Source organism: Phymastichus coffea, unplaced genomic scaffold (assembly GCF_024137745.1).
Source record: "Phymastichus coffea isolate CEN01 unplaced genomic scaffold, Cenicafe_Pcof_1.1 PCOF00146, whole genome shotgun sequence".
Taxonomy (NCBI): Eukaryota; Metazoa; Arthropoda; class Insecta; order Hymenoptera; family Eulophidae; genus Phymastichus; species Phymastichus coffea.
In genome coordinates, this window is record NW_026706957.1 from 20,071 (window position 1) to 47,251 (window position 27,181).

Genomic DNA, 27,181 nt, shown 5'->3' on the forward strand with positions numbered 1-27,181 from the left:
GTACAAAAAATGAAAAGAACAAAGAAGTAAATTCAAGAAAATAGGTAGAATATAGTAGGGATTTCTTTGTGTAAATAATCAAACCAAATTTTAGATGTAACAAAGTCTCACGATTTATTCGTAAGTATTCAAACTAACTACCTCAAAATAGTATTATAAAAATGTAGAAAAATAGGTAACATTGTTCCTCTTAAGTGATTAATACTTAAAACCTTCGTGTTCAACTACGAAGAAGAGAATATAGGTAATAATGTTGTCTTTGGTAAAAACATCAGTAGCAATGAGATGGATCACTGGGTACTAATGAATATGTTGATCCATTTGATATGTTCGCACTCGTTGTCAGTTTCGAAGTCCTCGTTGAGTGCTGAAACAAAAAAAAAAACGGAAAAAATTCAATTCACGTCTACTTTTGATAAAACGTCAAATAAATGTTCTAAAGTACATTTTTGGGTTGCGTAAAATGAAAGGCTAAGTGACATGAAATATTGTATAACCATGTAGTTGTATGCGCGTCAAGGTGGGAATATAATCAAATTTAATGTGTTCTTGAAATGGTCTCATGAGTAAATTGAGCTCGCAGGCATACTGTGTGTACGCACGTCTTTTCTTTAAAATATGAGCATTAACACTTGGGTGTCAAACAATTTCATCTTATCGATGGTGCTATTGAGCCTTTCTATCACATTATCATGCGAAAGCTCTGCTTCTCTGCTTCTAAACATTTTTCCCAAAAATCGAATTTTTTTAGTAAAACTCGATAACGAGCAGTAAAAATGAAGTATCATTAGAAATGCTTTACTCACGTATTGTTCTTTGCAGAAGCAACACTCGTTCGTTGCGTTAGCCCAGGCTCGATCGCAAGAGATCCTGCGATCAGCAAGCTCATCGTAGAGAAGAAGCGATAGGTGTTTGATGTAACTCGTGGCAAGCTTGAGAATCTCGATTTTGGAAAGCTTGCGATTGGTCGGTTGCGTCGGTATCAGTGTCCTTAGCGCGCTAAATGCTGTGTTGACGCTACGCAATTTTATACATATACAACGTTGACTCAAGTACACCAGTTCTATTAATAGTCAGATAAAAGAGCAATTACGTTTGAAAAAAACAAATAAGAAAAAAAAAGAAGTGACTGATAAAAAATGTCACGAGAGTTCACGTAGATTCTATCGATGGCGAGCTAGGAAAATGTAATCGCGCATTGACTTTGAATATTACATGCACTTAGTGAATCCGCATTCGAAGAAGAATGATCCCTCGTGTATTTTATGTGACCAAGCACGCCTGGTACGAAAAAAATGCTTAGATCGCGCACTCACCTGAGGGTCCGATCTCTCTCCCTGGCATTAGCTTGACACCTAAGGCTAACCGGTTGCTGGGCCCTCCTCCTGGCAGCCATGTCGGCGCAGCGATTTTCCGCGCGTCTCACGCTCGCACTGCCCGCCATGCTGCTGCCTCGCGGCGACGAGTGACTCAAAGAGCGCGGAGGCTGCCGCCTCTCTCCTCGCCCTGCCACCCGTGACCCGTGCACGCACGCACGCATGCACACTTTTTCGTCGTTTCGTTTCGCGGCTCTCGCGCGTCGCGGAAGCGCGAGAGAGATGCGTGCGCGCCGGATGTCGCAGTTTGTTATCTGCTAATTCGCTCGTTGACGCGCTTTATTGGATGATTAATGCCCCCCCCCCCCCTCCCCTCCCGCCGCTCGCCAACGCGCTTTGTGCACAACTCTTGGTTCTCGCTTTTTTCCCTTTTTGCTTCTCACTTTCTACGCAATGTCGCCGCTGGCGACGTAATGGTATAGCTTGTCGAATCGATCGTTTATAGTTTAGCTGTATCGAAATCCACCTACTAGGTGCGCAGAATTATTCGAAGCTACGCCGACGTCCTCCCTTTGTTTTCCAATCAATTCTCCCATAACAACGAATGTAATTTGATAATTGGCACTTTTCCTCTTGATGAAAAATCCACTGGAAATTTGATCTCTTTCATTTTCTTGAAATTCAATGCGACCGTTTACGATAAAAAAGTAACCAATCAACAGAATTCGATTCTATAATGGGCTCAACAATTTGATGGCAAAATTAAAGGATAGACGCAGCCTATCCAGTGGTTCTTAATTAAGGCAATGTATCTACATGAAAACAACGAAGATAGACTCCGATGATGAAATGTAACTCAATATTTTACATCAGTTCATTTTTGTTTAATGAGGGCTCAAAGTTGATGAAAACGCTTTTCTTAATTCTCTGAGCCACAGTATGCATTTTACAATCTGAGAAGTCGAGCGATTACATTGGTTCATTCCTTTTTAACATGCCGAATATTTATTGCAAAAAGAATAGATGCCGAAAGTACGTCTTTTACACCAAAAGTATTGATTTTCAAGAAAGCCTCAATCTCTTTGTCGAAACGTTAATTTTGGCATTTTATTAGGAACGAACGAAAAAAAGAATTTTAAACCACTTTTTGTAATTTCAAAAAAGGCAATACGTTTTTCGTCATAAGCAAATATACCCGAGATTTCCCTATACATTGCTTAAATATCTAATTAGAAAATTTGGATAGAAGGATTCGCACCGAAGATTTGGCATAAGAAAAATCTACTTCGGATTAATAGGAGCCGAATTCGTTTGTTTTTTTTTAATCGCAGCTCTTACAATTATAATGATGAAGAAATAAATCCAGCGGCATTCGTTAGTTACAAAGTTTTGTTTTTAACTTTTCCGCGTTTAAAAAAAAATTTGCCTCTTTTTGTACTGATAATGAGGGTCGGAAAAGCCGAAGGCTACCGCGGTGGTGAGAAATCAGCCAGCCCTCTCTCAAAATTGGAATCGTGCATTCCAACTGATATGCTCGGAAAATTTTTTTTAACTGCTGAATGCCACTGGATTTATTTATTCATCGTTGTAATTGCATTTAAAATAGAAAAAACCACAAATGGGCTCCTATTGATCGAAATTTTGTAAAAAAAAATTTTTGTTTTATTCCGAAATCTTCGTTAGGAATCCAGCTATCCGCATTTTGAAATTAGAAATGTATGCAATGTACAGTGAAACCCTTGATCTATTTGTTTATGTATATTTGTATATTCATTTATTTATATCATAAATAAATAATGCTAAGAATAAGGGGTTTTTAACTAATTTTTTCATTCTAATAATAAGTGCTCTTGAAACTCAATACTTATGACCAAAGAACAATGATAGCCACGTGTACTTTCGGCATGTGTTAATAAGCTAATAATCATCTAATAGATAAGAACTGATTAACAGAATCCATTGTATAAGGCATGAATCTTTTATAAAATCATAAGTTTTGTTTAACTAGGAATAACATTTTAAAAAAGTTCCTTTTGAAATAAATATTCGATATGTTCGAAACTACTTTTTGATTTTCTACAACTTTTATCTTACACTTTTTCATCTAAAATGCATACCGCGAGTCACAAAATTTTTAAAATGTATTATTTTTGCCAAGTTTCAGCTCTCACAAAAACACTGAGACGCAGACTGCCGAGAACACCTATAGATAAACATGACCCAACTGAAGCGCGATTATAAATTTCGACGCATGTGCCAAAAAAAAAGAATTAAAAAAACGATAAAGAAAGTTGCATACAGAATTCCCGTAAACTGTGTAACTTTTTGAACGAAATTTTCCGTGTGATGCACGTGTTGACCACGAAAAAACACGGCGGGCAGGGGAGAGGGTGCCCGCATATAAGACATTCGAGTCGAAACCCTGCAATGTGTTGGTATATATATATATATATATATATATATATATATATATATATATATATATATTAAGGTACGAGTGGCATGTAAACACGTGCGACAGATGTGCTATGAGGTTTCGCGTTACGCCGAATAAAAGTTTGACGATATACACTGCAGCAAGCGGTGCTTCGCCATAGGCTCTCCAATGTAATTAGAGCGCGGTATTCATGGCAAGGCGCCTTCAGTTATTTGTCTGGAACGCATTGGCGCGCTCACAGACATATATCCCTGCAAAGTATCCCGCGTGGGATTTTGAAAAATACCTTTAAAATCCTGCATGGCATTCAAACAATAGTAGGGCAGTAGTATTCAGCAATGAGTTCCCGTTGGGAATGCGAGTTTGGCAAGTTTGTGGCGCGTGCGGAAGTGCCGAAGCTGAGAGCATTAGGCGTCGGTAAATAGCGTCGTTTTGAGTACCGAATTTTCCTGTGAAAAGGAGCACTACTAATGAATATAGGAGGTTTAAGGACTATAACTTCTCACTTGAGTGCTTATCTTGGCATCACCAGGCTTAATATTAAATAAGAAGATAGAAAAGAATCTGAGACAAGTGATAGCTAACCTGAAAAAAGTTTGACTTTATGTAGCGTACACGAAACAAAAGTGTAAGGGTTTATTCGATATTGCGCGGGACAAATGTTCAACTATTCCGTAAACAGAGGCTGGAAATTCTTCAAAAAATGCCAAAAGTATTTGACAATACAGCGAACAGACCCCAGTAAAGAGTTTTTCAAGGGCACTCTCGAAAAGTATTAATTTCACTTTTATTTATTGTCCCGACTGCTCTAAAAATATCAAATTGTAGATTCATAGTTGAAGATAATCACAACTCGGCATGTTGTTCATATATTCACGGCCGGACATTTGAATACAAAAAATGTACGTTTTACAAAGCTTCAACTAAAATAATAATAATTTTAATGCTGATTTGCAATTCGAGAACGGAAAATTATTAATCACTACCTAAAAAAATACTTTCTAAATACGGTTCAGCTTTACCGTCTCTGGTTTTAGTCAAGCTAAAGTCGCTGCCTTACGAAATGCTTGAATAACGAAACGAACTATGATTTGCAAAATGATATGTTAGTTTATTCAATAATGAGCGAACAAACGTTTCGGAAATAGGCCTAAAGAGAGTTTGCGAAACTTTGGAAAAGAAAAAAACATGAATTATTTACTCGAGCAGAACCAGCACGTAGCGATAAGGGCATTCAATTCAGCTGCACAAATTTTTATGAAATTCACCCCCTTCATCCCTCGCTGCCACAGTCGGCAAGAGCCGATAGGCGAGCAATCATTCCGATTGATCGAGCGAGGCGGCCGTTCGGGACGTTGCCACGATAATTGCCCGGCAACATCCACAGGCGCGGGAGGCCTAGCGAAAAACATTTTATGCACGATGTGACGAGAAAACGAAGCTCCCTCCTCGTGGAAACGAAATCGCCCATGCCCGAGCAAACAAATGACTTGCTGCCTCGTTTATCCGTGTACATGAGAAGAGCAACAAAAGACGCGAATAGTTTCAGACGGTCGGGCACATGGCAAACGGTTTATCTTCAGCTCAATCGCTATACATCGATTTACTGTCGATTAGGTGGGTGAACAGAAACCAGAAAGATAATTCGTAGCCATTGAATAAAATAACACCCACATTTACTCGACGGCCTAACATTTTAAAACTACGTTAAAGTGATCTCAATGCACTCAAGTTATATTTATTATCGGGACATTCTACTTTATTGAATACAGGTCTGCATGATTTTGTTATTGGCCAATTGATCAAGTATCTTGATTAAATTCAAATATTTTGGAAGTCTCAAAACAGTTAATTTTCCGGATACGCACATACAGCATGTGCGAAAATATTTGACTTCAATCAGCGATACTCTTGATGAAAAGAAAAGAAATCTCGAATATTAAAAATGAATTTTAAAGAGTAAAAACAGACCTTCTAGGTTGTCTTTTCTATCTTAACTCTAACTATCTTAACTCGTTATTTTACAGATCTGTAATATCTTTGCTATAGAATTTAGCTTTGAATAAACATCGCACTGTCGAATGTCGGTGAACGGTGACGGTTACGTTGATTGCCGAGAGTTGGATTAGCGTAACTACATTGAAAATTTAGAAATTTATTTTTTGACAAATATTGCGTAAAATAAGCCGAATCCTATTCCCACTATTTTTATCAAACAAATAAATTCATTCAAAATTAATTTAGCCTGCAATAGTTTTAGTTTAATTCAAACACATGAAACTGAATATTAATTTCAAACGAGAGAAAAGCGCGGTATGTGAGCTCAACGACAATAGTATCATTCATTAAGTGAAATTTGATGCATTTTGTTGATAGAAATATCGAAAGATATATCTCGGACAGTAGAAATTTGACATAAGAAAACAAATCATATAAATACTTTAAATCCGATGTACAAAAGATTTACAGCTGCTTGCTGTTATTGGGATTTACGAATTTTGAGAGATACCAGACGCTACAGCGATTAGCGTGAGACGTGTTTAATAGTATCGAATTGGTCACACCGTATTTTCATTTAAATAGAAAGTGAAAACGGCCAGGACGAGAAATGATAATCAATCTTTCTCGGTTGGTAAGACTACCCGACGCTGAAATGACCCTTCGAGAGGACATCTTGTTAACGTCTGAAGAGCTCTTGAGTTCACTGCATTTCTATTTATTAGCTTAATAGTCACAGCAGTTTGAAATACTAAAACTTTTATTTACGAGCTGTATCGTGCGATTTGCCAAAAATGCGATTCTATAGCCTACTAACGCCTTTATTCGGATTCAGCGGCGTCCTAACCGTCATCACAAAGACTGTTCGCTTCAAATTAAGTTGTCCCTTGGCATTTTCCACGATGTCCAGAGGAATTTCCATGATTCCTTTTAGTAATTGTTATGATAAATTTTATATGGCACGAAGACGGCGGGGAAAACCTGGAAAAATGCAAAAAAAGGGAAAGCATGTGGACTAAGCTCGTATACCATTTTGATTTACAAGTTATTATTCATAGAAAAAGGTCACTTTCAACTTCACTTTCTGCAACAGCTCGCAAAGTCATATGCTACAATCGAGCCAATAATAAAATGGGATAGATTCGTTATTATTCCCTTTCGAATAAGCCCATTCTTAAGTGTCTAAAACGGTTGAAAACCTTCAGACCTGACCAGTGAATCATCGATTTTCTTAAGACTTGAAATCACGATTATTTATATGACAGGAAATATTCCTACAAATTTATAAGTCGAAATATCAATTATTTACAAAATCTTAAAAATTTAAACGAATCCGATGAAACTATTTTGAGAATTCGTATTTTGGTGACCGTTCAAGTATTCGATAGCCAACATTTTTTAAATACGCACAATAACATGTATTTTTGAGATATTTATTTCAAAGAAAGCTTCTTTTTGCAGAGATCAAAAACTATAAACTTTTATAACCATTATAAAACAATTTATGTTTTTCAGCGAAGACACATTGTCATTTCCAATAGGTTCATTGCCCTGTCGATCTGCTCATAATAAGTATCCGAATTGAGCGATAGCTGATTAATCGAAACATTCAGAGACGAACGTTCATTTACAAATTTACTCGAGGGGATCTGTAGTGAAAGAGATTGTTCTTGATTAACCAACTATTGCTTAATTCGAACATTTTTATTTCGAAAATTCTTCTTGATCTTTTTCCTATAAAATCCGTACTAATATATTTGTTCGCAGCAGTTACAGACTCGTAATAAACAATAAAAGTAATAAATTTAGGGCATTGCTCGCTTGCCAAACTGCACGATTCATGTAGCTGTACTTTCAATATCTATAATTTGACGTTTTCTATTATTTTGCATTGTACTGCAAAAAGAAAAATAATTTATTTTTTAGTTTTGAAATTGACCGAGGTATCGTTTAAAATCACTGACATCGTTATCAGAAACCAATAGAAATATTGTAAAATACAGGTAAAATGCAAATTGGAAGTATGAAATGGGATGCCGCAGACGCCGAAAGAATCCTTAACTATTTTAAAAAAAATTTGTTATCAAAAACTGTAATAGTCAGGGATATATGAATATTTTCCTTTATATAAACAATCATCACGATTACAGAGAAAATTGATCATTTACAGGTCTGGAGAGTTCGTCTTAGGCAAAAACGAGCCATGCATAAAAAAAATTCAGGTTGATACTGAACTTTCTTTTTGAAGTTGGTAAAAAAGATTTTACTTTCCATTGGATTGTTTATTCATTAGATTTCCATGATATTTTCCCTGGTTTACAAATTTCCATAATAATCTACAATTTCCAGGTTTTATGGCAACCTTACTCTTGTCTTTGTCATCGATTCAATGTGAAATATAACTGTCGTTTCTGAAATTGCAAAACGAAATTAGCAGGTATAATCTCTAGAAAGATACTCACTTTTAACTTGTCACATTGAAAAACTGTGAAGATTCTTCTTCACTCAGACATGCTTAAGATGTTTTATTATATCAATTGATTGTCATCACGAGACTGGTATTAAAAAAAAGTTTACGATGCAACCCCGGAGTATGGAGTAGCGAAGCGATTCAAAAAACGTAGCCGTCACACGCTGTTGGTTTTCGTCACATTTTATGACCGCATTGACGCTTAAAATTGCGTTGAACTTTTCTTCTTCTCAGTACTTTAAAAAAGGGACTTTTACGATTCAAAGTTTTCTTTGTCGCAACTTGTTCTTAAGAAAATCCGTCTATCATTAGCTCTTGAATGGGCAACACTTCAATATACATTTTTACAAGGTTGTCACGTTTGATTTTTAAAAAATTTTCCTGAATTTTTCATGGCTTTAAATAAAATTGCACGACCTTTTGTAATAAATAATACAAAGTAATAAATTTGTCGAAGTGCGAGCGACATATTCAAACGCCGGCATGTCCCTAACGTCAACCGATTGATAGAATTATAAAGTCGTAACAATTAGACCTACAAACCTATCAAGTCGTTGAAATGTAAGCTTGTAATCATAAAAATATAAGCGGGACAACAAAGCCAAAACCGGTCTTATTTTCCAACATTTTTAATATTTCCATGATGTTTTTCAGGACGGTTAAATATTCTTGACTATCTAACAGCCCTAGCATTTTATTCATTGACAGTACCATCATCAAATTCATTATCATGTACGAAAATTGATATTTCACGGAGACGGTACTACATGTTAGTGCAAATAGCGATCTGTACGATTACAGAGTACTGTTCAAACGTAAATCTTTTCGAATGATAATAGTGAACATTCAAACAGAGGGGATCGAGAGATAAAGGAGTCGCGTAAACAAAAAAGAAATTGGTGACAAAGTTTCACCGCGTGCGAGTGTGCACTTGCCTTTTATGATTTTAAAAGCTTTCAAGATTATTTTTAACATGCTTTTTCACTCAGCCGCGTCGTCGTACTCGTGCAACTAAATACGGCATTAAAAATAAAATTACGTTTTGTCTTATTTTGGTTCTCTCCAGGTCTCACAATGAAAAACAAAGTAAAAAATCTTTTTAAAATGTTTATTTTAAAATACAAAGTAATTCACTCTGCCTATAATATCTTTCAGTGTAATAATATTTCTTCAAATACTGTATAGATTAAGTATCGGCATGTCTGAAGGGATGGGATATACAGGGCAACGAATTGGACGCGAGGACGGGTACATATGGAGAAAAAAAAAGAAAAAATGGTTTTGCAAGGGAATATCGGTGGACAATCAACGGCATCGGTTTCTCTTTTGTCATTGTGGCCTGGCAATCGGTAAGAAATATTAACGTATAGTGTTTGCGGATAAGTTAGATTATAATTCAATCAATCGTTACAATCGATCATCATTCCATTACGTTATCCTTAGGGACATTTTTTAAATTTTCGCTCCGCTTAATCTCTTTATTCTTTTACTTAAAATTTATACATATGTTTTCCCCCATCTATATTCTGAGTTTTTTTCGAGCTGTTGATTCGTTATTACTATTAAAAAGACATTGCGATGCGTCATTGATTTTCGTAGAAAATCAGATAACGCGTCTATATGCTCGCAGTGTGATTTTGAAAAAAAAAACAAACAAAAATAATAGTCTGTCGAAAGCCCATTCAGTGTTTACAGTAATGGGATTATGCAGACACTGACCGTGCTCTTTTACAAATATCATCTAAAAAGTGATTTACATCTTACAGAACATTATATATCTCTTGGCGTCATCTCGCTTGCGCACTCGAAATTGAAGGGCCCGATTAGATAACCATTTCCGCACTCGAGTCGAGCGGGCTAGCCCCTTAAAGTATGCAATCACCACTAGACTTGGAGACGACTTCGCGGATTGAAATAACAACAAATTTTGTAATTGTAAAAAGCTGTCAGCCAGGAAGTTGTTTATCATGATTTAAACTGTGTCTAGAAATTGCGAAAAATTTATATATAATATTGTCGTAGATATAAAAAGTTAAACTGTGAGGCACTACATGAAAGTTAAACTGGCCAAGCATCGTATTGCGTTGTTTTTTTACATCAGCACACAGAAAGAAGTCTCTGACTAAGACATGCCATATGTATATTTTTATGTGTTTCAACCTGCTAAATATAAATTCTGCTTCAAAAATTGTCTGCAGTCTTCAAATTTTTTTAATAAGCAACATAAAATACCCAATTTTTTTGTAGTTGTGGTAAATTTCTAAAGTTGGAAAAAATTATAGGTTTACAGGGAATGTAATCTCAGATTGGTACATATATAAAAATAAACATACCACTATGTGCTAACAGTAGATTGAAACAACCGTATAATAATTTTTGTAAATAACTGTCTATTTTGAATTTTCTATTTTTTTTTCTTTGTAGAATTTTATATATTTTTACGAAGAACTTATCCATAAAAAAAACATTGAAAAATCATGTATGTATATTCCTAGTCATTTATTTGAATAGCTCAACACGAATCCAACGTCACAATTTCCCAGAAGCCTTTGTTTTTCAAACTGTAGAAATTCACCACAATAAAAAATTCGCGTTGTAATTTAAAATAACTGGAGGGCAATGGAAAAATGTCGATAGCGAATTCGTGTTTAGCAGGCAAAAATGCATAAAAACTTTAAACCATTATAAACTTCCTTGCTGACAGTTTTTTACAAGTACAAAATTTGTTAGTATTTTTTTTAATCTGAAAAGCCGGCACCACGCCTAGCGACAATTACATACTTTCAGGAGCTGGTCCGCTCGATCCAAGTGCGGAAGTAGTTATTCGATCCAGTCCTTTAATGTCGGGCGCGTGTGCTCGCGCGCGCACAAAAAACGTCGCATGGTTAAACGCTTTCTCATTTTGGGTTTTATTTCCCTCGTTTATTTTATCATTACTTTTTTTTCATCATTTTATTTTTCAATCTACAAACGTTTACTTTGGTCATTTTGTTGCAAATGTTTACAGTATACAATCAGCCTGCCACGCGTTAGCAAAAAAATGCATTGTATAATAGTTCGCTATGTTTACCATATTTTTTTATCCTGTTTGTCTTCGTAATATTAACGTGAGATTGTTCATTTTCTTTCATGAATCGGATTCTCAATACGATTCTCCGCTTATGCATTCACTGATTTTTTCTGATTTTTTCGTTAAATATACAAGTGTATATAATGAAATGCAATATTCAATACTCACAACTTAGCTTACAAGTACTAAGTTACAAAAATTTCATTTTATCTATTAAAAATTAAAGAGAAACGCGGTGGAAATTAATTAATGAAGAATTCATGTAAAAGAGGAGGATGGAGTTGGATTAAAAAGTTTGTATACGTATATATAATACCGTCCAAAGAGATAAAAATATAGACAATACCACAATAGTCTTACAAGAAAGAGAGATAGAGAAAAAAGCCATTCTACGCGAAGAAAGAATAGAAACAGTCTACTTCTTGTGCCTTGCTCGGCGCGGAAGTACAAACGTATTAGAAAAGACACTGGTGTTAGTATACATATATATTTATGTATATTTTCTGTATATGAGCGTTTGAGACTTGCCATGGCTCTCAGCTTTCTGCGTCATTTTAAGTTATAAACCTCATACTTAATATCGCCTGTTCGCTTTGTTAAATAATAACCATAAAAATATAAAGATAGGGAGAGAGAGATAGAGAGAGAAAGAGAGAGAAAGAGAGAGGGGGGAGAGAGAGAGAGAGAAACAGAAGACAAAAAAAATCATTCGAAGAAATTGAGCACATGAGTAATTGCCACCAGTTGAGGCGCGATTGTAAAAGTGTATACGCGCGCACGATTCTCAAAAATCAATATACATATCGCCTAGTGCTTGCTTCAGTCGAATTCGACCGCTATAATCTAAAATGGCTAGGCTACGCTAGCTATTTCCGTAGAATATATTCATATTTATAATATATATCAATTGCTGCGTGTTTCCTTGTATTTACATAGAACTTGTTACACGACAGTTGAACCGCGCCTTCTCTAATTCTCGTCATCGTAGTCCTTTCACTTCTATATTACTCTCTTATTTAACTTTACTTATTTAATTGTTTTTATTTTCGTTTTCTCACTCGCGTAACTTTTGCCTTGCACGCTTGTTCGTACGATACGTATGCAACACCGAGACTTAACGCAAAAGGTAGAGCAGTTATATTATATAAAAATTACAATCAATATAGTCGATCAGTGGAATTGTTGGCTGTCACGAACCGGAATAAAAATTAAAATGTTATCAAAAGCTGGAAGTGAAGGGCTATGAGAGAGTGAGAGAAAAGCGGATCCGTTGATCATTGTCCTTTTTTTATCACTCTCTTTACACTATACTTATATCTTATTACACATGATATTTATTTGTTTTTCTCGCACGCACAAGTTCCCTCGTCGTCGTCTACCTTTCTCCCTTGCTCTCGCCCATGCATATCATTATCGCCTTTGACGTCTCTTTTTCTCTTATTTTCAACATTTTTCCCTACAAAATACGTACATGATCACGCATAAGGATTCGCGCCGAGCTTTCTTTCCAAGATAAAAACGAATAATAATAATAGTAATAATAATAATAATAATAATCATAATCATAAAAAATGAATCTATAAGCCGCTCATCGTCGCCATAATCATCACTATATAAATCTTGCCGTCGACGATCTTCATCATTTTCCTTTGCATCATGCAGCTTCCTCTCCGCTGCGCGTGTTTGTGTACTGTGAAATGTGCTTGAGTCTCTTCGGCTCGACGGGGGTGGCAGCAGCAGAATATGCAAAAAAAAGAAGCAGAGAGTGAGCGAGCGAGATGCTCGCTTGCTTATACTCTCGTTCTCGTCAGTTCGAAGCGCTTATCGGCTTTCTTTTCTCTAAGGGCGCGATCCACGAGTGGCTTCTTCCATTGCGCGAACTTTCAGCTCGCGTTCGCGTTGTTGTCTAAAAGAAAAAAAAAGCATACGGGGAGCGTTTAGTCACCTTCGACCGACACGACGCGGGTCGATAATACACGCTGTTTTTCCCTCTCTTTCTCTCTCTCGCTTTTCGTAGTTTGCCGAGGGGAGAGGATCGCATCGCGTTTCGATAACACTCGCGAATAATTTTTCTTTCGTTCCACGTACAGGAGGCTAGAATATTCGAGGAGATAAAATGAAATGTTATAACTTATGGGAAAAGCCAGTTTGATAATTGAGCGTAATGAAATATGCACGTGCGTTCTGATCATCAAGCGCGAAAGGAATAAAACCCGAGTAATGCAGGCGTAAATATTCAACGCAATGGTTACAGCAAAATTTCATTTCACTAAGATTTGAGAGGAATGCGGTAATGAAATATACTCCTTATTCGCGAGCATTCCATATTTCAGACGCGGCATATCTCGCATAGCTCGAGCGTGACGAAAAAAGTTAATTAAAAAGAAAAAATGACGGTCCACTCGAGAGTAAGAATGAAGGGGGTGGGGATACACAGACGTAACAGCTTGAAAATGTCGCGTCCGCGATAAAACAAATCAGTGTGCGATTTAATCGGCTCTCGAGCAGGTGATGAGCAAGCCGCCTGTTCGGCTGTATCCGTGACGAAGAATCAACTAGAGGCGAGTCGAGGACGGGACTCGGCACGGTGCGTCCGCTAGAACGGACGAAAGCGCGCACGGGCGCGCTTCTACCAAGACCGAGGGGACGAACGCGGAGAGCGATTGAGTCTAGGGGTGGGGTGGGGTGTGTGTGTGTGGGGGGGGGGGGGGGGGGAGATACGAACCTTATGTACTCCTCGTGGTGAGCGACGAGAGAGGCGTGGGGCGGGAAGCGCTCGCGCTCCATCATGAGGTGACGCTGTAGCTGCTCGTGGTGGGCAGCGGCGGCCATGTCCGCGTAGGGCCTGCCCAGCAGTTCGGCCGGGTGCAGGGCGAGCGTCGGCTCGCGCCCAATCAGACCTGGCCTGGGGTAGTTGCCGCCTGACGCCGCTACACGCCAACAAGGACAGACAAGCACACAAGGAGGAAGGGATATTGCCCTTCGCTTTTAATTCATCCACCGGAGAATGGACGCGCGCGCGCGCGCGCACAGGCCCGTGCCGAGCGTGTCTTGCTGGCGGCGGCCGTGCGCGGCCTCGCTCGCCGGACGCCCATCGCGGACGCGTTCTCGTCTCGGCGTCGGCCGCGATTGATTCGCGTGCACGGCGAGCCAACCGACCGACCGACCGACCGACCGGCCGGCAAGCCCGTCTGCCGCCTGACACTCGCGAACCGCAAGAGGCACGCATGGCGCAGCGTTACGGTCGCGCCTCCGCGCGCAACGTACATTTCTCGGCAGCCCATGCAAACGCGATCGCCGGAGCGGGTTGCCCCGGTGCTTGAGCGGCGAGCTACGCGTTGCGATGGGCGTCGCGTCGGATCTTCAATCGCGCGTGCTCGTCAACGAAGCGTCGGACACTTACCGGGCAGGGGGAATCCAGCGGCGGCTGCCGCAGCTTCCTGCTGCTGCTGCTGCTGCTGCTGCGCGGCCTGCTGCTGGGCCGCGGCCTGCTGCTGTCCCGGGTGCAGGTGTAGGTGCGTGTGGGCATGGGTGTGCGCGTGGGTGTGGGCGTGGTACTCGGGCGAGATGCCGGCCATCTGCAGCCTGACCATGGGGTCGGCGGCCAGGGCTAACCTCTCGTCAAGCTGACTTGCGTGCGGATGGCTGCTGGCCGACGGATGGCCCGCCGCCGCTGCCGCCGCCGCCGCTGCCGTTGCCGCCGCCGAGCCCGCTCCCGCGGCTCCTGCTGCCGCTGCTATTCCTAGCAAACCCGACATCGCTACATCATCAACAACACATCGAAATGTCATTTTTTTCGTCTACTCGCGCTCGAGGAGTCCGCGCCGCGCTGCCATGAGACGAGCTGATGCCGTACGGAGTCGCCGAGCGAGCGGCCTCTCCACTGCCCCCCCCCCCCCATTCCACCCGTACACCCGCGCACTAATTAACGCTCTCGAGTGCTGCCTCGTTAACGCTTTTACCCTTCCATCTCGCGTGCCACGTTTTCGACGATCACCGTCAGCGGAAATTGACCGTACCCAGGCTCGCGCGTGGGGATTATGTTCCGACAATTTCAATGATCTCGTACGGAAGACTATTTTTTTTGTCTTACTGCATTTTGCGTGACAAGTAAATTTATAAAGCGTAGGACGAATCATATTCACGATGATGACCAAAATCCACCAACAATTACAGTGTAGACGACGAAGATATAGTAAACAATATTTACACGGCGATTATCCTAACGAAGAAGCCTTATAAATGTGTTTTCCTTTCTGAACAATTAGTTACATATGTCGTCCGCATAAAAGTACTCGTATTTCCGAGTGGCTTCCTTGTTAATATTCAGACAATAAAGAGTTATAAACAAGTTTTACTGCCTCACTCTAATGATGGACGGCCATGACGGTGCGATGATCAGAACGACAATATTATAGCGATAACAAAAGAAAAATCTGTAGATGACATTTGAATGAGCAAATATGGCACGTCTGAATGCCAAAAACTGTCCGATCGATAACGTTACGTGAGGATGTTTGACCGTACATAATCCTATGCCGTAAAATTATACTTTCAGATTTTGATCGTACACAATATATATGTTTAGTTTGACGACCCTGAATATAAACATAATATAATACTCAAAAAAATTCTTTAGGATTACCCGGAAAGCCATCGGAAAGTATAATGTGATTGAAGAAGTAAAACTACAATAACCAAGCACAACTTTTCAAGTAAATAATTCTACAGTACAGCAAGGAATGAAAATGCCTATGCAATAAACAACCTATCGAATTTTCAAGTATCTATCACTATTAAGTATAGTGACAGTTCCACACCATGTCATCGCTAATTAATAGACTGCGAGCTTACACATATCTACTTTCAATTGCGAGTTTCGTCAATCGTTTCTTCGATTTTCGTTATGATTAAAACCCGAACTGAATTTACCCTGAAATATACCTGGACGCATTGGATTTCATGCTTGATGTGATAAAAAACAATGTGATGAGCGATGAAGAAGGTTTTGATGCGAAAAAAAAAATATATTTACCCAGACGCTCAAGACGTTCCCTATCCAATTGGCTATGTCCTGGCGGTACGGCGTACAGACCAAATTGTAAGCCTTGCGGTGGACCCGATGGACCTGGAGGAGCTAATCCACCGCTGGCTGCATACCGTCGGTGAATTTCTAACCAGTGAGGATCGACCGGCGCTGCCATTGGCCTTGGGGCACCCTTCAACAACTCCTCCTGGAAAAGAAAAACAAGAAATCTATTGCACAGTTGCGTTTAACAAAGGACGCTTTGAGAAAAAAAAACGATTGGATGAAACGCTTGAATTTCGTGTGCTCTAGTGAAAAGCCAATAGTTAAACATTGTATATTAAATTTAATGTAGATACAACAGAAAAACTCTTGAATACATGCCTTTTTTTAACTTATAGAAATACAGAAAAAGAACACCTTGATAAAGAAAAAAAAAACAGTAATTCAAAAGATAAAATAATCGATAAAGTAGGTTTTTTGTTGGCAAGTGTAATGATTAATTATCAGGAATTATCATTTAGATTAGATATGGAGAAAAATATGAGCACTTGGCGTGAAGATGTGATTGAAATGGCGATTAGTAGGTGAAAAAGCGTTTGTGCAGACTTTAGTGAGATATTTAGTTAAAATTGAAATGAATGCTTTATGAAGTGATTAGTGATTATTTTTTAGGCAAAATGAGAGGATAACATTCTGTCTGTAGTTGGCGTGATTGAAGTATGAGAAACGTCAGTATCAATTAATAAAAGTTGAAAATATGTCGAGGTAAATGCATTTAAAAGTTGTGAAGGTAGATGGATTGATGATTGTTTTGCATGAGTTGATAACAAAAACAAACTGTAACTTACGCTTGGAAATAGGCTATTGATCGAGTATTTTTGGAACTAAAATAAAAAAATACATTTTACTTAAATTTTCATTCCTGAAGAAAAAAGAATAATGATTATTGCGTGATATTTGTTTAAACAGAAATTAAATGGTAAATAATAAATTTCAAAAAGATTTGTTAAAAATATTTGCAGTGATTGCACTAGCTTATGGTCACCGAAATTATTACTTTAATTGTAACGAAAAAAAACTCTGGATTATTATATCGAATGCACGAACGTAAAAAACATACAGTCAAAGTCGGATAATTTAAAATTCATTGGTTCAAAGTCCTCTGCTAGTCTGACTCTTGGCCGGACTCTTGAATATTAAGTACATGTAAATCAGCTTCGTTTATTTCAAGTGCTCGGATAAGAAGTACGATTTCTCAACAGTGATCTCATTGTCGCATGTCAAGTAAAAATATTTAAATGATAAAAATAAATTGTCAGTTGAGAAATACCGAACACTTTGAAAACGAGCAAAACTGACAATCCGCAGTCTTACTACCGATCGAAAATACACAATAACAAAAAATAACATTTGAACCTACCTTGAGCCGATCACTGAGTTCTCTCTCCCTGAGTTCCCGGATCTCTCGTTCCCTCTTCTCACGTTCTAGATGCTCGATCTCAAGCCTCTCCCTTGCCACGGGTCCATACATGTAGTGTAGCATAGCATCTTGCGGACCAGGATGCCGTGCGGGTGAGAAAGCTGCATGAGGCCTCGCGTACTCGGAGAGTTGTCTAAGCGCTGGAGTGTCTGTGTAAGCACCAGGTCTGGCGGCATATCTGTCGTATGGCGAGACCACAGAATCCATGGGACCCCGACTCGGAGGTTTACAGGTTTCCGGTTGCTTTTCCGGCGTCGTCATTTTTCTCGCTTGTTGTGCTTGCGCTCTGTCTCTCTCCTCCCGCTCTCGCTCCGCCTGCTTCCTCGTTCTCTCGGCTCGTTTGCGATCAAGCTTGGAGTCGGGCACAGGTTTGAAGGTCAGATCTGTGCGTGCACACGAGTTATTCTCGCCGCGGTTCCAGTGCCGTAGGAAGATAGCCGACTGCGAGCGATGGCACTCCGAATCCTCGATGCGAGGCTCGGGTGAGGGTCCAGAACGCGGACTCGGAGGCTCTTCGGGTTCGGGCTCCATGTCAGGCTCCATCTTGGGTTCCGGCGGCAGCGGCGCGATTTGTGGCGGTTGCGACTGCGGCGGTCGATGATGCGAATGCGAGTGTAATGAGCTCGACGAGCTGAGGCAGGCCGCCGAAGAGACTAGCGACGACGAGGGTTTGTTGCGCTGGCTGTTGTGCTGCGACGAATGGGAGCTGCTGTGTGAGCTGCTGTGCGAGCTATGTGATGAAATGGTGAGGAGTTTATCGTGATGCAAAGTGGTAGCCTGGTGCATCGACGATGACGAGTGATGATGGGTGGCGATAAGGTTCTCGCCCTCCTCGCGCGTCGACACGCTCGACGTGGTGCTGCTTGAGTGATGGGCTGTCATCATGGTGGTCGCTTCGCTGCGCTGGGGCGATGGCGGTGGTATGGCGTGGGGCACCGGACCATAGGGATAGGCCGGAAAGGCAGGGTAAGCGCCGACCGCCGGATAGCCTGGATAGTGTGGGTGGTACGGGTGAATGGCAGCGAACAGCGATGGGTGCATCAACGGGTGGTGCGGGTGGAAGGGGTGAGCCATGTGCGGACTCGTCTGTTGCACCGGGTGCATCACCGGCTGGGGAATCGACGTCGGTGGCGGCGGAAGAGTTGGCTGTGGCGATGCCGCGACCGATTGCATCTGTGACGATGGCGGCTGATTCGAGGAAGATGACGAAGACGAGTGCTTGCTCGGCGTCGGCGGTTTACTGCTGCTACTGTCACGTCCGATCGCACTGTCTGGATCTTTCTTTATGTTTTCTAGACTCGGGCCTATGAATATAAGAGAGCGGTTAAATAACATCAACGGCAGTGAATACATAATTGATATAATGACAGTGACAAAGAATTACCTGGGAAGCCAGTCTGATAACCAGGAACCTTGACCTCTTTGAGGCTTTGCAGAGGATCAGGCTCGGGTGGTACGATCTCTTGTTTAATCTTCAGATTCTGCGGTTCCATAGGAGGTGTGCCAGCCAAACTGTAAAGTGGCCCTGGCCTGTCACTCGAAATCATCGGATGCGGAGGCTGTATGGGTTGGAACATGTTGATTGGTTCTGGCCTGGTCTGTTGCGGTGGCGGCGGAGGTTCGGGTTCTCTATCGTCGCGCTCTCCTAACCTGTCAGACATTCTGTCCGGTGGCATTCTGTCGGACATTCTATCGGGCATTCTATCAGGCATTCTGTCGGGCATTCTGTCGGGCATTCTGTCGGATAACCTATCGGACATGCTATCCCGATTCCTATCATGAGATAACCTGTCGGACATTCTGTCCGACTGTCCGATTCTGTCCACTATCCTGTCCGTTATCCTGTCTGGCAACCTACTATCCCTCATCCTGTCCGGTGGCATTCTGTCATCCGACATTATTCGGTCGGGTTGCATCATTCTCTCCGCCGATAGAACCGTCAGACCCAATGGCTGCGGCGAACCAGTCATCGGTGGCAGAGGTGGGGGTGCCAGACCACTTGCCGATAGGTTCTGTGCAACGTTGAGGTTTAGAGGCGGTGGCAAACCCAAAGGCGGCATTCCCAGACTAGACGATATCGTGGTTGTAGACATGTTCTCGGGATGCGTCTGACTGAGATCTCTGGCCGACTGTATAAGACTAGGCGGCGGCGGGGGCAAGCCCGGCGGCAGATGTATGCCCGTGGCCGATAAATTTTGAGGCACGCTCTGCGGAGCCGATACGATCGCCGACGGCCCGGTATATTGCATGTTAAGAGGATGATTATTGGTTGGCATGCCCGCTGGACCAGAAACAATGGCGGCAGCGGAGTGCGAAATCGGTGGCAAGCCCGCAGAACTGCTCATCGACAGGTTCCTCGGCATCGTCTGTTGGCTGAGATCGGCCACCGTGGGTGGTGGAGGCGGCAAAGGCGGCGCCGGCTCAGAGACTGTGTCTCGTGAGGGCGGCTCGACCGGCTCCTCCTTGATTGGCGGCGAGGTAGTTGCGTCCATGGGCACAGCGGGCATGGGCAGTGGCATGGATATAGGCAGCGGCTCGAGCTTCATCGACATCGGCTCAAGCTTGATTGACATCGGTTCCAGCTTCATCGGCACCGGCTCCAGCTTCATCGGCAGAGGTTCGAGCTTCATTTGCATAGATGGCGTTGGTTTCTCGTCCACCATCATCTGCGTCGGCTCCTTCATGTCCATAGGCTCCTCAAGCTTGGGCTTCTTCTCCATGGCGCTAGCGAGGGCGTCGCGTGCGTGTATCACCGGCACCGATATCGGTAGACTTTGGATCATTGGTGGCGGTGGGACGACCGACTGCTGCTGTGCTGACTGCTGCTGAGCCTGTTGCTGATGCTGTGGGGCCGGTGGTGAAATCGGCTGTATAGCCGGCTCGTCGATGGCGGGCGGCGTCGCGGGACTAACCGGTACGATACCGTCGGCCGCGCTACTGCTGCTCGCCACAACGACCTGAGTAACAGCGTTGGCTGTGCTGACCACGCAGCTGCCATTGCCCAAGCCACTACTACTGCTGCTGCTGCTGCTACTAGCAGCGCTGGCACTACCGCTGCTGCTGTCAGGCGCGTCGGCTTCGGGTTCACCGCGCTCGGGCTCATCCATAAGGGAATTACTGTCAGTGGTGAGCGACTCCGAAGGACTTTCGGGCCGCTCCTGGGGTCTCTTGCGCTTCTGCATATCCTTGTCTTCGTCGAGATCGTCGAGGCTGGAAAGACGCTTCTGGCCTTTCTTCGGTGTGTCCTGCTTGGAAGACTTGGACTTTCTGGGCTTATCGTTGGAGTTCGACTGCTGCTGTTGTGATTGCGATGATTGCGAGGACTGCTGCTGCTGCTGCTGTTGGGACGACTGCTGCTGCTGCTTCTCTTGCTCTGGGGTTTCGTTACCACCGGCTCTACGTGGTCTTGACGCTCTCGGGTTTTCCTTGGCCTTATTCCGCGTGCGCATTCTACCGGGCGAATCTGGCGATTCAGCCGGCACTGGCCGGAAAAGGTAGGGCGGAGCCGGTGGCAGCTCGCCCGTTTTCTTCAGCTGTGCTCGACATTCCGCACAGAGGAGTAATCTGTCCTTCCCGGTTACCTTGAAACGAGAAATCGCATCATTAGCAAAAAACAATTAGCTACAATGATCGAACGACGCACCTGATAGTCCTTGGAGCTAGTGCAGAAACAATGTTGGCAAGAGTGTGTGACGCCGTTGGTGTTCGTGTCGCGTGAGTCGCTGTCTTCTTCAGAATTATCGTCCTCAGTGACCGAGCTCACCTCGCCAGCGTTGGCGTTACTGCTAGAGTTTGCAGTGGGGCCGGCCGAGGTCGAGAGTCCGTTGCTACTCGTCTCAGACTCGTTAGCTCCACTACAACTCACCTCGCGGCTTGTGACAGTTGATGGGGCTTCGCCACCAGTCGGCGTCGTTGGCTCTTCCTTCGGCGTACCTGCGCGCGAGTTGCGAGTATTGCGTATTCGACGTAACGAACCTTGCCGACGTCGCCTATGCGGTCGGTTGTTGTTCGCCCCGGGGGTCTTCTTCCACAAATAGTAGAACTCGACGAGGTCGGGCTACATGAGAGGCAGGTTTCGCAAGATTAACAAGAGAAAGACAATAAGTTTATTCGGTGTTAAATTGAATAAACCAGGTTATATCGAGACAATTGTGCTAATATTTTATAGGAAGTCGTAATCGCTTTGTATTGTTTGCCGATATTATCTCGCGTAGCTTTCTAAGTTTATCTCTTGATGTGACAAGGTTTCTGATAAAACGGTGCTTTGCAAAGATACGTACGTGAACAACTATTTCACGTATGTATCTTTTTTCTCTTCTTGTCAAGTGAGAGAAGCGAAACAAAATTTGATCTCGTCTTCATCTTTTGGAATGCAGTCTACTTATAGCTCGTATATATCTACGTCATAAGCGATAAACATAACTACTTTGTTCGAATTTATACGCGAAATAACAGCGTAATTAGTGGAAATGATAATACATCGTCGATTAAATTTTTACAAATTGTCGAGCAGAGACGATAACAGCGTCGTTAGAAAATAATGACTTGGACTTATGTAAAATATTAAAGTGTTTATCTTAAACTCGATTTATTTTATTTACGGTCAATACTAATTGCGTAACTATCTTTATCGAAGTAATGTTTAATCGAAATACGAGACATATTTAGAATAAAAGCAATAATAAGTGCTTAGCAATGGAAAATTATGCATGATTATAATACTTAAAAGCGAATCATTTGAAAACATATTGTACATACATTTTTATTATAGCGAAACTATTGAGACAGTTGATAATCGAGCGACTCGACATCGCGTAATTAGAATGAACCACATCAATATTCTCGATGTCAGGATATAAATTAAAGGCTAAACATATTTAAATCACATTGCAAGAGTACAGAGTGTGAGCTATATTTACTTAGTGTAAGAAACAGTTAGCAAGCTGTTACTCAATTTGCGAGAGTTATACACGACTACTCATAGTTTGTAAGATGATTATTCATGTATTTAAATGGCGCTCAGGCAAGATCTGTTTTGGAATTATGCATGTATATCGATAACATCGAGAAATTTGATAGTTACCGTGTCTTTGTGCGGTAGGAGATCCTTGCGAATGCGTGAAAAATTTTTTCCAAACTGTCGTAGGCCTTTAACAAAGCGTTTCTGGAGGACGGTAAAAGAAAGAGACATGGTTATGCACAGAAGGGTTGCAAGAGTTGAAAAGGGAGGAGGACACTCACTGTTTCTTCGTCAGACCACTTTTTATCAATTTTCGGCACGGCACATTTGTAGAGAGCTTGTAGTGCTCTGCCTGCGTCATAGCCCGAATCGTGCAAGGTGTCGAGAGCATTGATGGTGGTATCGTCACGGGATGCTATTACACAACCGTCTGGCGAATTGCTATCACACATACCAGCGAAGGCAGCAACCGAACGAGCTGCCCTCAGATACATCAGCAGGTCCATATCCAAAGTCATCGCCGGTACCCATCTTAGCTCTTCGCGGTCTTTTTCTAGTTCTGGATCAGGAGGCAACTCTCCAGGAGAGATACCCGGACGATATTCCGGCAAATGGGCCTGCAACCAGCAACAACTATTTGCACACTTCTCTTTTCTTTCTCGATGCTCCGCATCTCTCTCTCTCTCTCTCCTCTCTCTCTCTCTCTCTCTCTCTCTCTCTCTCTCTCTCTCTCTCTCTCTCTCTCTCTACTCTCTCTCTCTGCGCGTTCCACTTGGCACAGCTGCCAAATTCACTTAATCATCCAAACACCTACACTAGAGCTACCTCAGTCTTCCAATTGTCTAATAGATTTTTATTTTTACTTTTTTTTTTTCAGGAAACGATTTTCCAACGGATTCAATGATTAACAACATACGCAAATAATTAATCCACCGTTTCATGTACAGATACCATATTCATAAAGATGGAGTGGAAATAGTAGACATCCTATAAAATTATTATTACTTTTAGTTTCAACTATTACAATAAGTTATTATCATCCAAAGTTATAACAAGTTATTCGCTAATAAAACTGTACCACAAGTACACTCTGTCTAACAAGTAACTTTATAAATCATGAATATTCTTGGAAGAATTAAAAGAAATTATACAATTTTCTTTATCACTTATCACACAAATAAAATGAATTATAAAGTAATCAAATTGATTAATATGTTGAACTATACATGACATAGTCTTATTAATAAGTCATAATGAAATTCAATTTACCACTCATTATAGATGCTGATTGCAAACTGTATCATCAAGTTGAAAAGTACAAAGTATCAATAGCAGGACTATTAAATTAATTTTATTTGCTTTATGATTGGGATTTGAATGAGGCAGAAATGACAATTGTTGAGCATTGGAGGTACATTTATCACTTTGCTGACAAAGTTTCTTTGACACAAATACAATGTATCTGGCAAGCAAGCGAATGAGCTAGATTATGATAAGATATGCTTGCACTGATATTTTAGTATTGAATGATAAATTCAATATATACCTGGTGTGATGGACCAACCCTGATCTCGCCCTGGGTGCCGGCTGACATCTCCCCCTCCTCCGAAGCTCCACTGTCCTTCTCCAGCTTCTCGATTGGCTTCGATCTTGCTGGAGAAAATCCTACCATTCACCCCTAAACTGTACATTCAACTGATCAATACATTCATTCTGATTAATACTTTGTTAGGTATAACATGTTTGAATTTATCTTAAGAACAAAATATCATATTGAAGTGTGCTTATTGCAAAAAGATTTTCGAACGTAAGGTAAGATAGAACAACGGTGTAATATCAGTGATTGCATCTCAAACAGACTAAATAAAATAAATATAAGTTTCATATAAAGCTGTTTAAACTTGATACAAAGAGATAACAGCAATGAGATGCTTATCAGATTGTCACACTAGTTTTTATAAGAAGGGAAGACCAAAGACACATCTGATACATCAATCAGGCTGGGCAACAAACAAAATATCCACTCACCTACCTATACTTGTGTATATACACACTGGTATATACAGGAGCTATCGATTTTCCGCGACAAGTGTCAATGAGTCACACACACTCTTAATTAAAAGCTACTCTTTCATGGTACAAAAAAACAAAGCGGCGCCCGCGCGCGGACGCGCGTGTCTTGATGTTGGTGCAGGCAATATACACGATGTACGTGTGCGCGCGGACGAACGCCTAAGCAAGTAGTGGTGCAGAGCAAAAGTGCCACACTCTCTCAAGTGCTCTCTTCCTTTGGCGGCCACGGCGCACGCGAAGGATTTTCTTCGGCAAGAGCGAGAGAGGGAGGGGACAGACTCGAGTCGAGAGAGCAGGTGAGCAGTCGGCAGAGAGAGAGAAAGAGCGAGATTTGCAACGATGGCTACGTACATAAAATTTCGGTGCAGCACATCCGGCATCCATCAAATGGACAGAGACGGAATGAAACTTGACTGTAAACAATGCAGCGAGCGGTGGTGGCAGTTGCGAATTAGACGACGCACGCGTCGCACTTTTCTCCTCATTGCTCTCTCGCTTGCGGAAAAGCTTCCCCGAGTGGCAGCGGTCACGTACATGCTACCTCTCTCTCCCTCTCACGCTCTCTCGAGTGTGCTGCTCACAGCGCGCGCGGCGGTGGCGGCGGCAAGGAAAAAAGAGCGAGCGAACGCAGGCTCAAGAGAGAGAAAGAGAGAAAGAGAAAGAGAAAGAGAGAGAGAGAGAGAGAGAGAGAGAAAAGAAAGACAAAAATAAAGGGGGACACGAAAGGCCATAAGGGACCGACTGAGATGAAGAGAGCGGGCACGAGAGAGAGAGAGAGAGAGAGAGAGAGAGAGAGAGAGAGAGAGAGAGAGAGAGAGAGAGAGAGAGAGAGAGATCAAAAGAGGAGGTGGCCCGAGAGTCGAGCAGGAGAGAAAGAGATGGACACAGCCACACCACGAGTACTTACGGCGTCGAATCTGTCACTTAACTCTCGCGTCTACCCATACACTTTCTCGTATGCACTCACAGACATACCCACACACACACTCACACACGGGACAGTTTCATCTCGTCTCGGACAGCGATTAGGACGAAGGGGGAAAATTAGGATGACGATCAAGTAAATAGCGATAGCAGTGGTAATGATGATATACCTGGGCGAGAGCGCAGAGCAGCAGCGGCCCTTAGCAGAGTGCTCAGCAGCAGCGGGGGGTGCTTAAATCGGTGGCCTGAGGCATTGTCCGAAGGTGCCGGGGCTGCGCAGCGCTAATCGCCGGCGGCGGCGATGTCTGCGACACGCTGCACTACCCGTCCCAGGCAACTCCACCGTCCTCGTCTTCGTCAACGTCCACAAGGACGCCTGCCAACCTCGCCAGTCCTGCGATGGTGTAGCAGCTCCCTTTCGTTGCCAGCAGCAGCGCATACACACACGCACACACACACACACACACACACACACTCTCGTGAGGAGTGTGCTTGCCTCCTTCGAGCTACTGTATATTTGTCGTCGTTGTGTTGTATCTTTATGCACTTGCTTTGCTTGCCTCCCTACGTGTGTATCTATATCTATCTATGTATGCCTTATAGTATTAGTGGCAGTCACAGCAGCAGCACCCACGACACCCAAACGCCGCCATCTTGTGTTACTGCACTGCTCGCTCTCGCAGTGTGTACTGCTCCGTGTTTCGTTTTCCGGGATTCCGCTGTCGCGCCGCCACCGCCGCCGCTCTCTCTCCCTCTCTCTCTTTCTCTCGTCGGTGCTTCAGCTTGCTGCTGCCAGCGCTGAGCGGAGGTTGAGAGAGGCGCCCGCCACATACACGTTACCACGACCGTCACTTACTGTCAGGCTTACCCTACACTCGCTGTCTTTCGGATGCTTAGTTTTGCTAGCTCGTTCTTGCATGCATATATACGGGCCGTATATACGGGAGCGCCGCAGATGATGGTATGCGTGCAAGTACGTGTGTGATGAGAGAGTCGTTGCCGCCTTGGCCGCGTTAGGTATTTAATGCATTTTTAAAGGGACAGTTTCTTGGAACGCGGGCTGCTGCACGCACGTTAAGAATGATGAGAAGGCTGTATGATGTGTGATGGATGCGCGAGCGCGCCAGCGGAAGGGGAGCCTAATTTTGGAGCTGCTTACTCCACAGCGACTATTTGACACGTGTTCTTTTCTCTCTCAGGCTTATTTGCATTTAATGCCACCCGCTGAGCCAATATTTGCCTCTGTTCTCGCTTACAATGTTCTTGAGAGCACGCGCTCTCGCACTCATTCGCATAGATATAGTTCTTCTCTTCGGCTTGCTAGCTCGCGATCGAAGTCGTTAATACGTGAGCGCGAGGATCCGCGGAAAAGTCGTAAATCATTTTGGTCTAATTCTGTCGGCGCGTCGAGCGCGAGATATTAC

The 27,181-nt window shown here is 42.4% G+C and overlaps 1 protein-coding gene across 1 annotated transcript; it reads right to left on the bottom strand.

Annotated features, from left to right (window-relative positions):
* Positions 1-159: 159 nt before the first annotated feature.
* LOC131672281 (arginine-glutamic acid dipeptide repeats protein) lies at positions 160-26,864 on the bottom strand. Its single transcript, XM_058949409.1, has 13 exons — positions 25,928-26,864; positions 24,307-24,443; positions 23,042-23,377; positions 22,884-22,964; positions 21,444-21,857; positions 19,185-21,381; positions 17,741-19,104; positions 17,169-17,204; positions 16,327-16,525; positions 14,695-15,051; positions 14,017-14,221; positions 807-1,017; positions 160-367 (listed from the first exon to the last, which is right to left on the bottom strand). The coding sequence occupies exons 2-13, from the start codon at positions 24,430-24,432 to the stop codon at positions 272-274; spliced, it is 5,622 nt and encodes a 1,873-aa protein (XP_058805392.1). The 5' UTR covers positions 24,433-24,443; positions 25,928-26,864; the 3' UTR covers positions 160-271.
* Between the last annotated feature and the right edge of the window lie 317 nt (positions 26,865-27,181).

Coding starts and splice junctions, on each gene's coding strand:
- LOC131672281 (XM_058949409.1), bottom strand. CDS start 24,432: ATGGTAGGATTTTCTCCAGCAAGATCGAAGCCAATCGAGAAGCTGGAG. Junction 17,205..17,740: donor AACTCAGTGATCGGCTCAAG/GTAGGTTCAAAT, acceptor TTTTTATTTTAG/TTCCAAAAATACTCGATCAA. Junction 368..806: donor GCTTCTGCAAAGAACAATAC/GTGAGTAAAGCA, acceptor TTTTTGTTTCAG/CACTCAACGAGGACTTCGAA.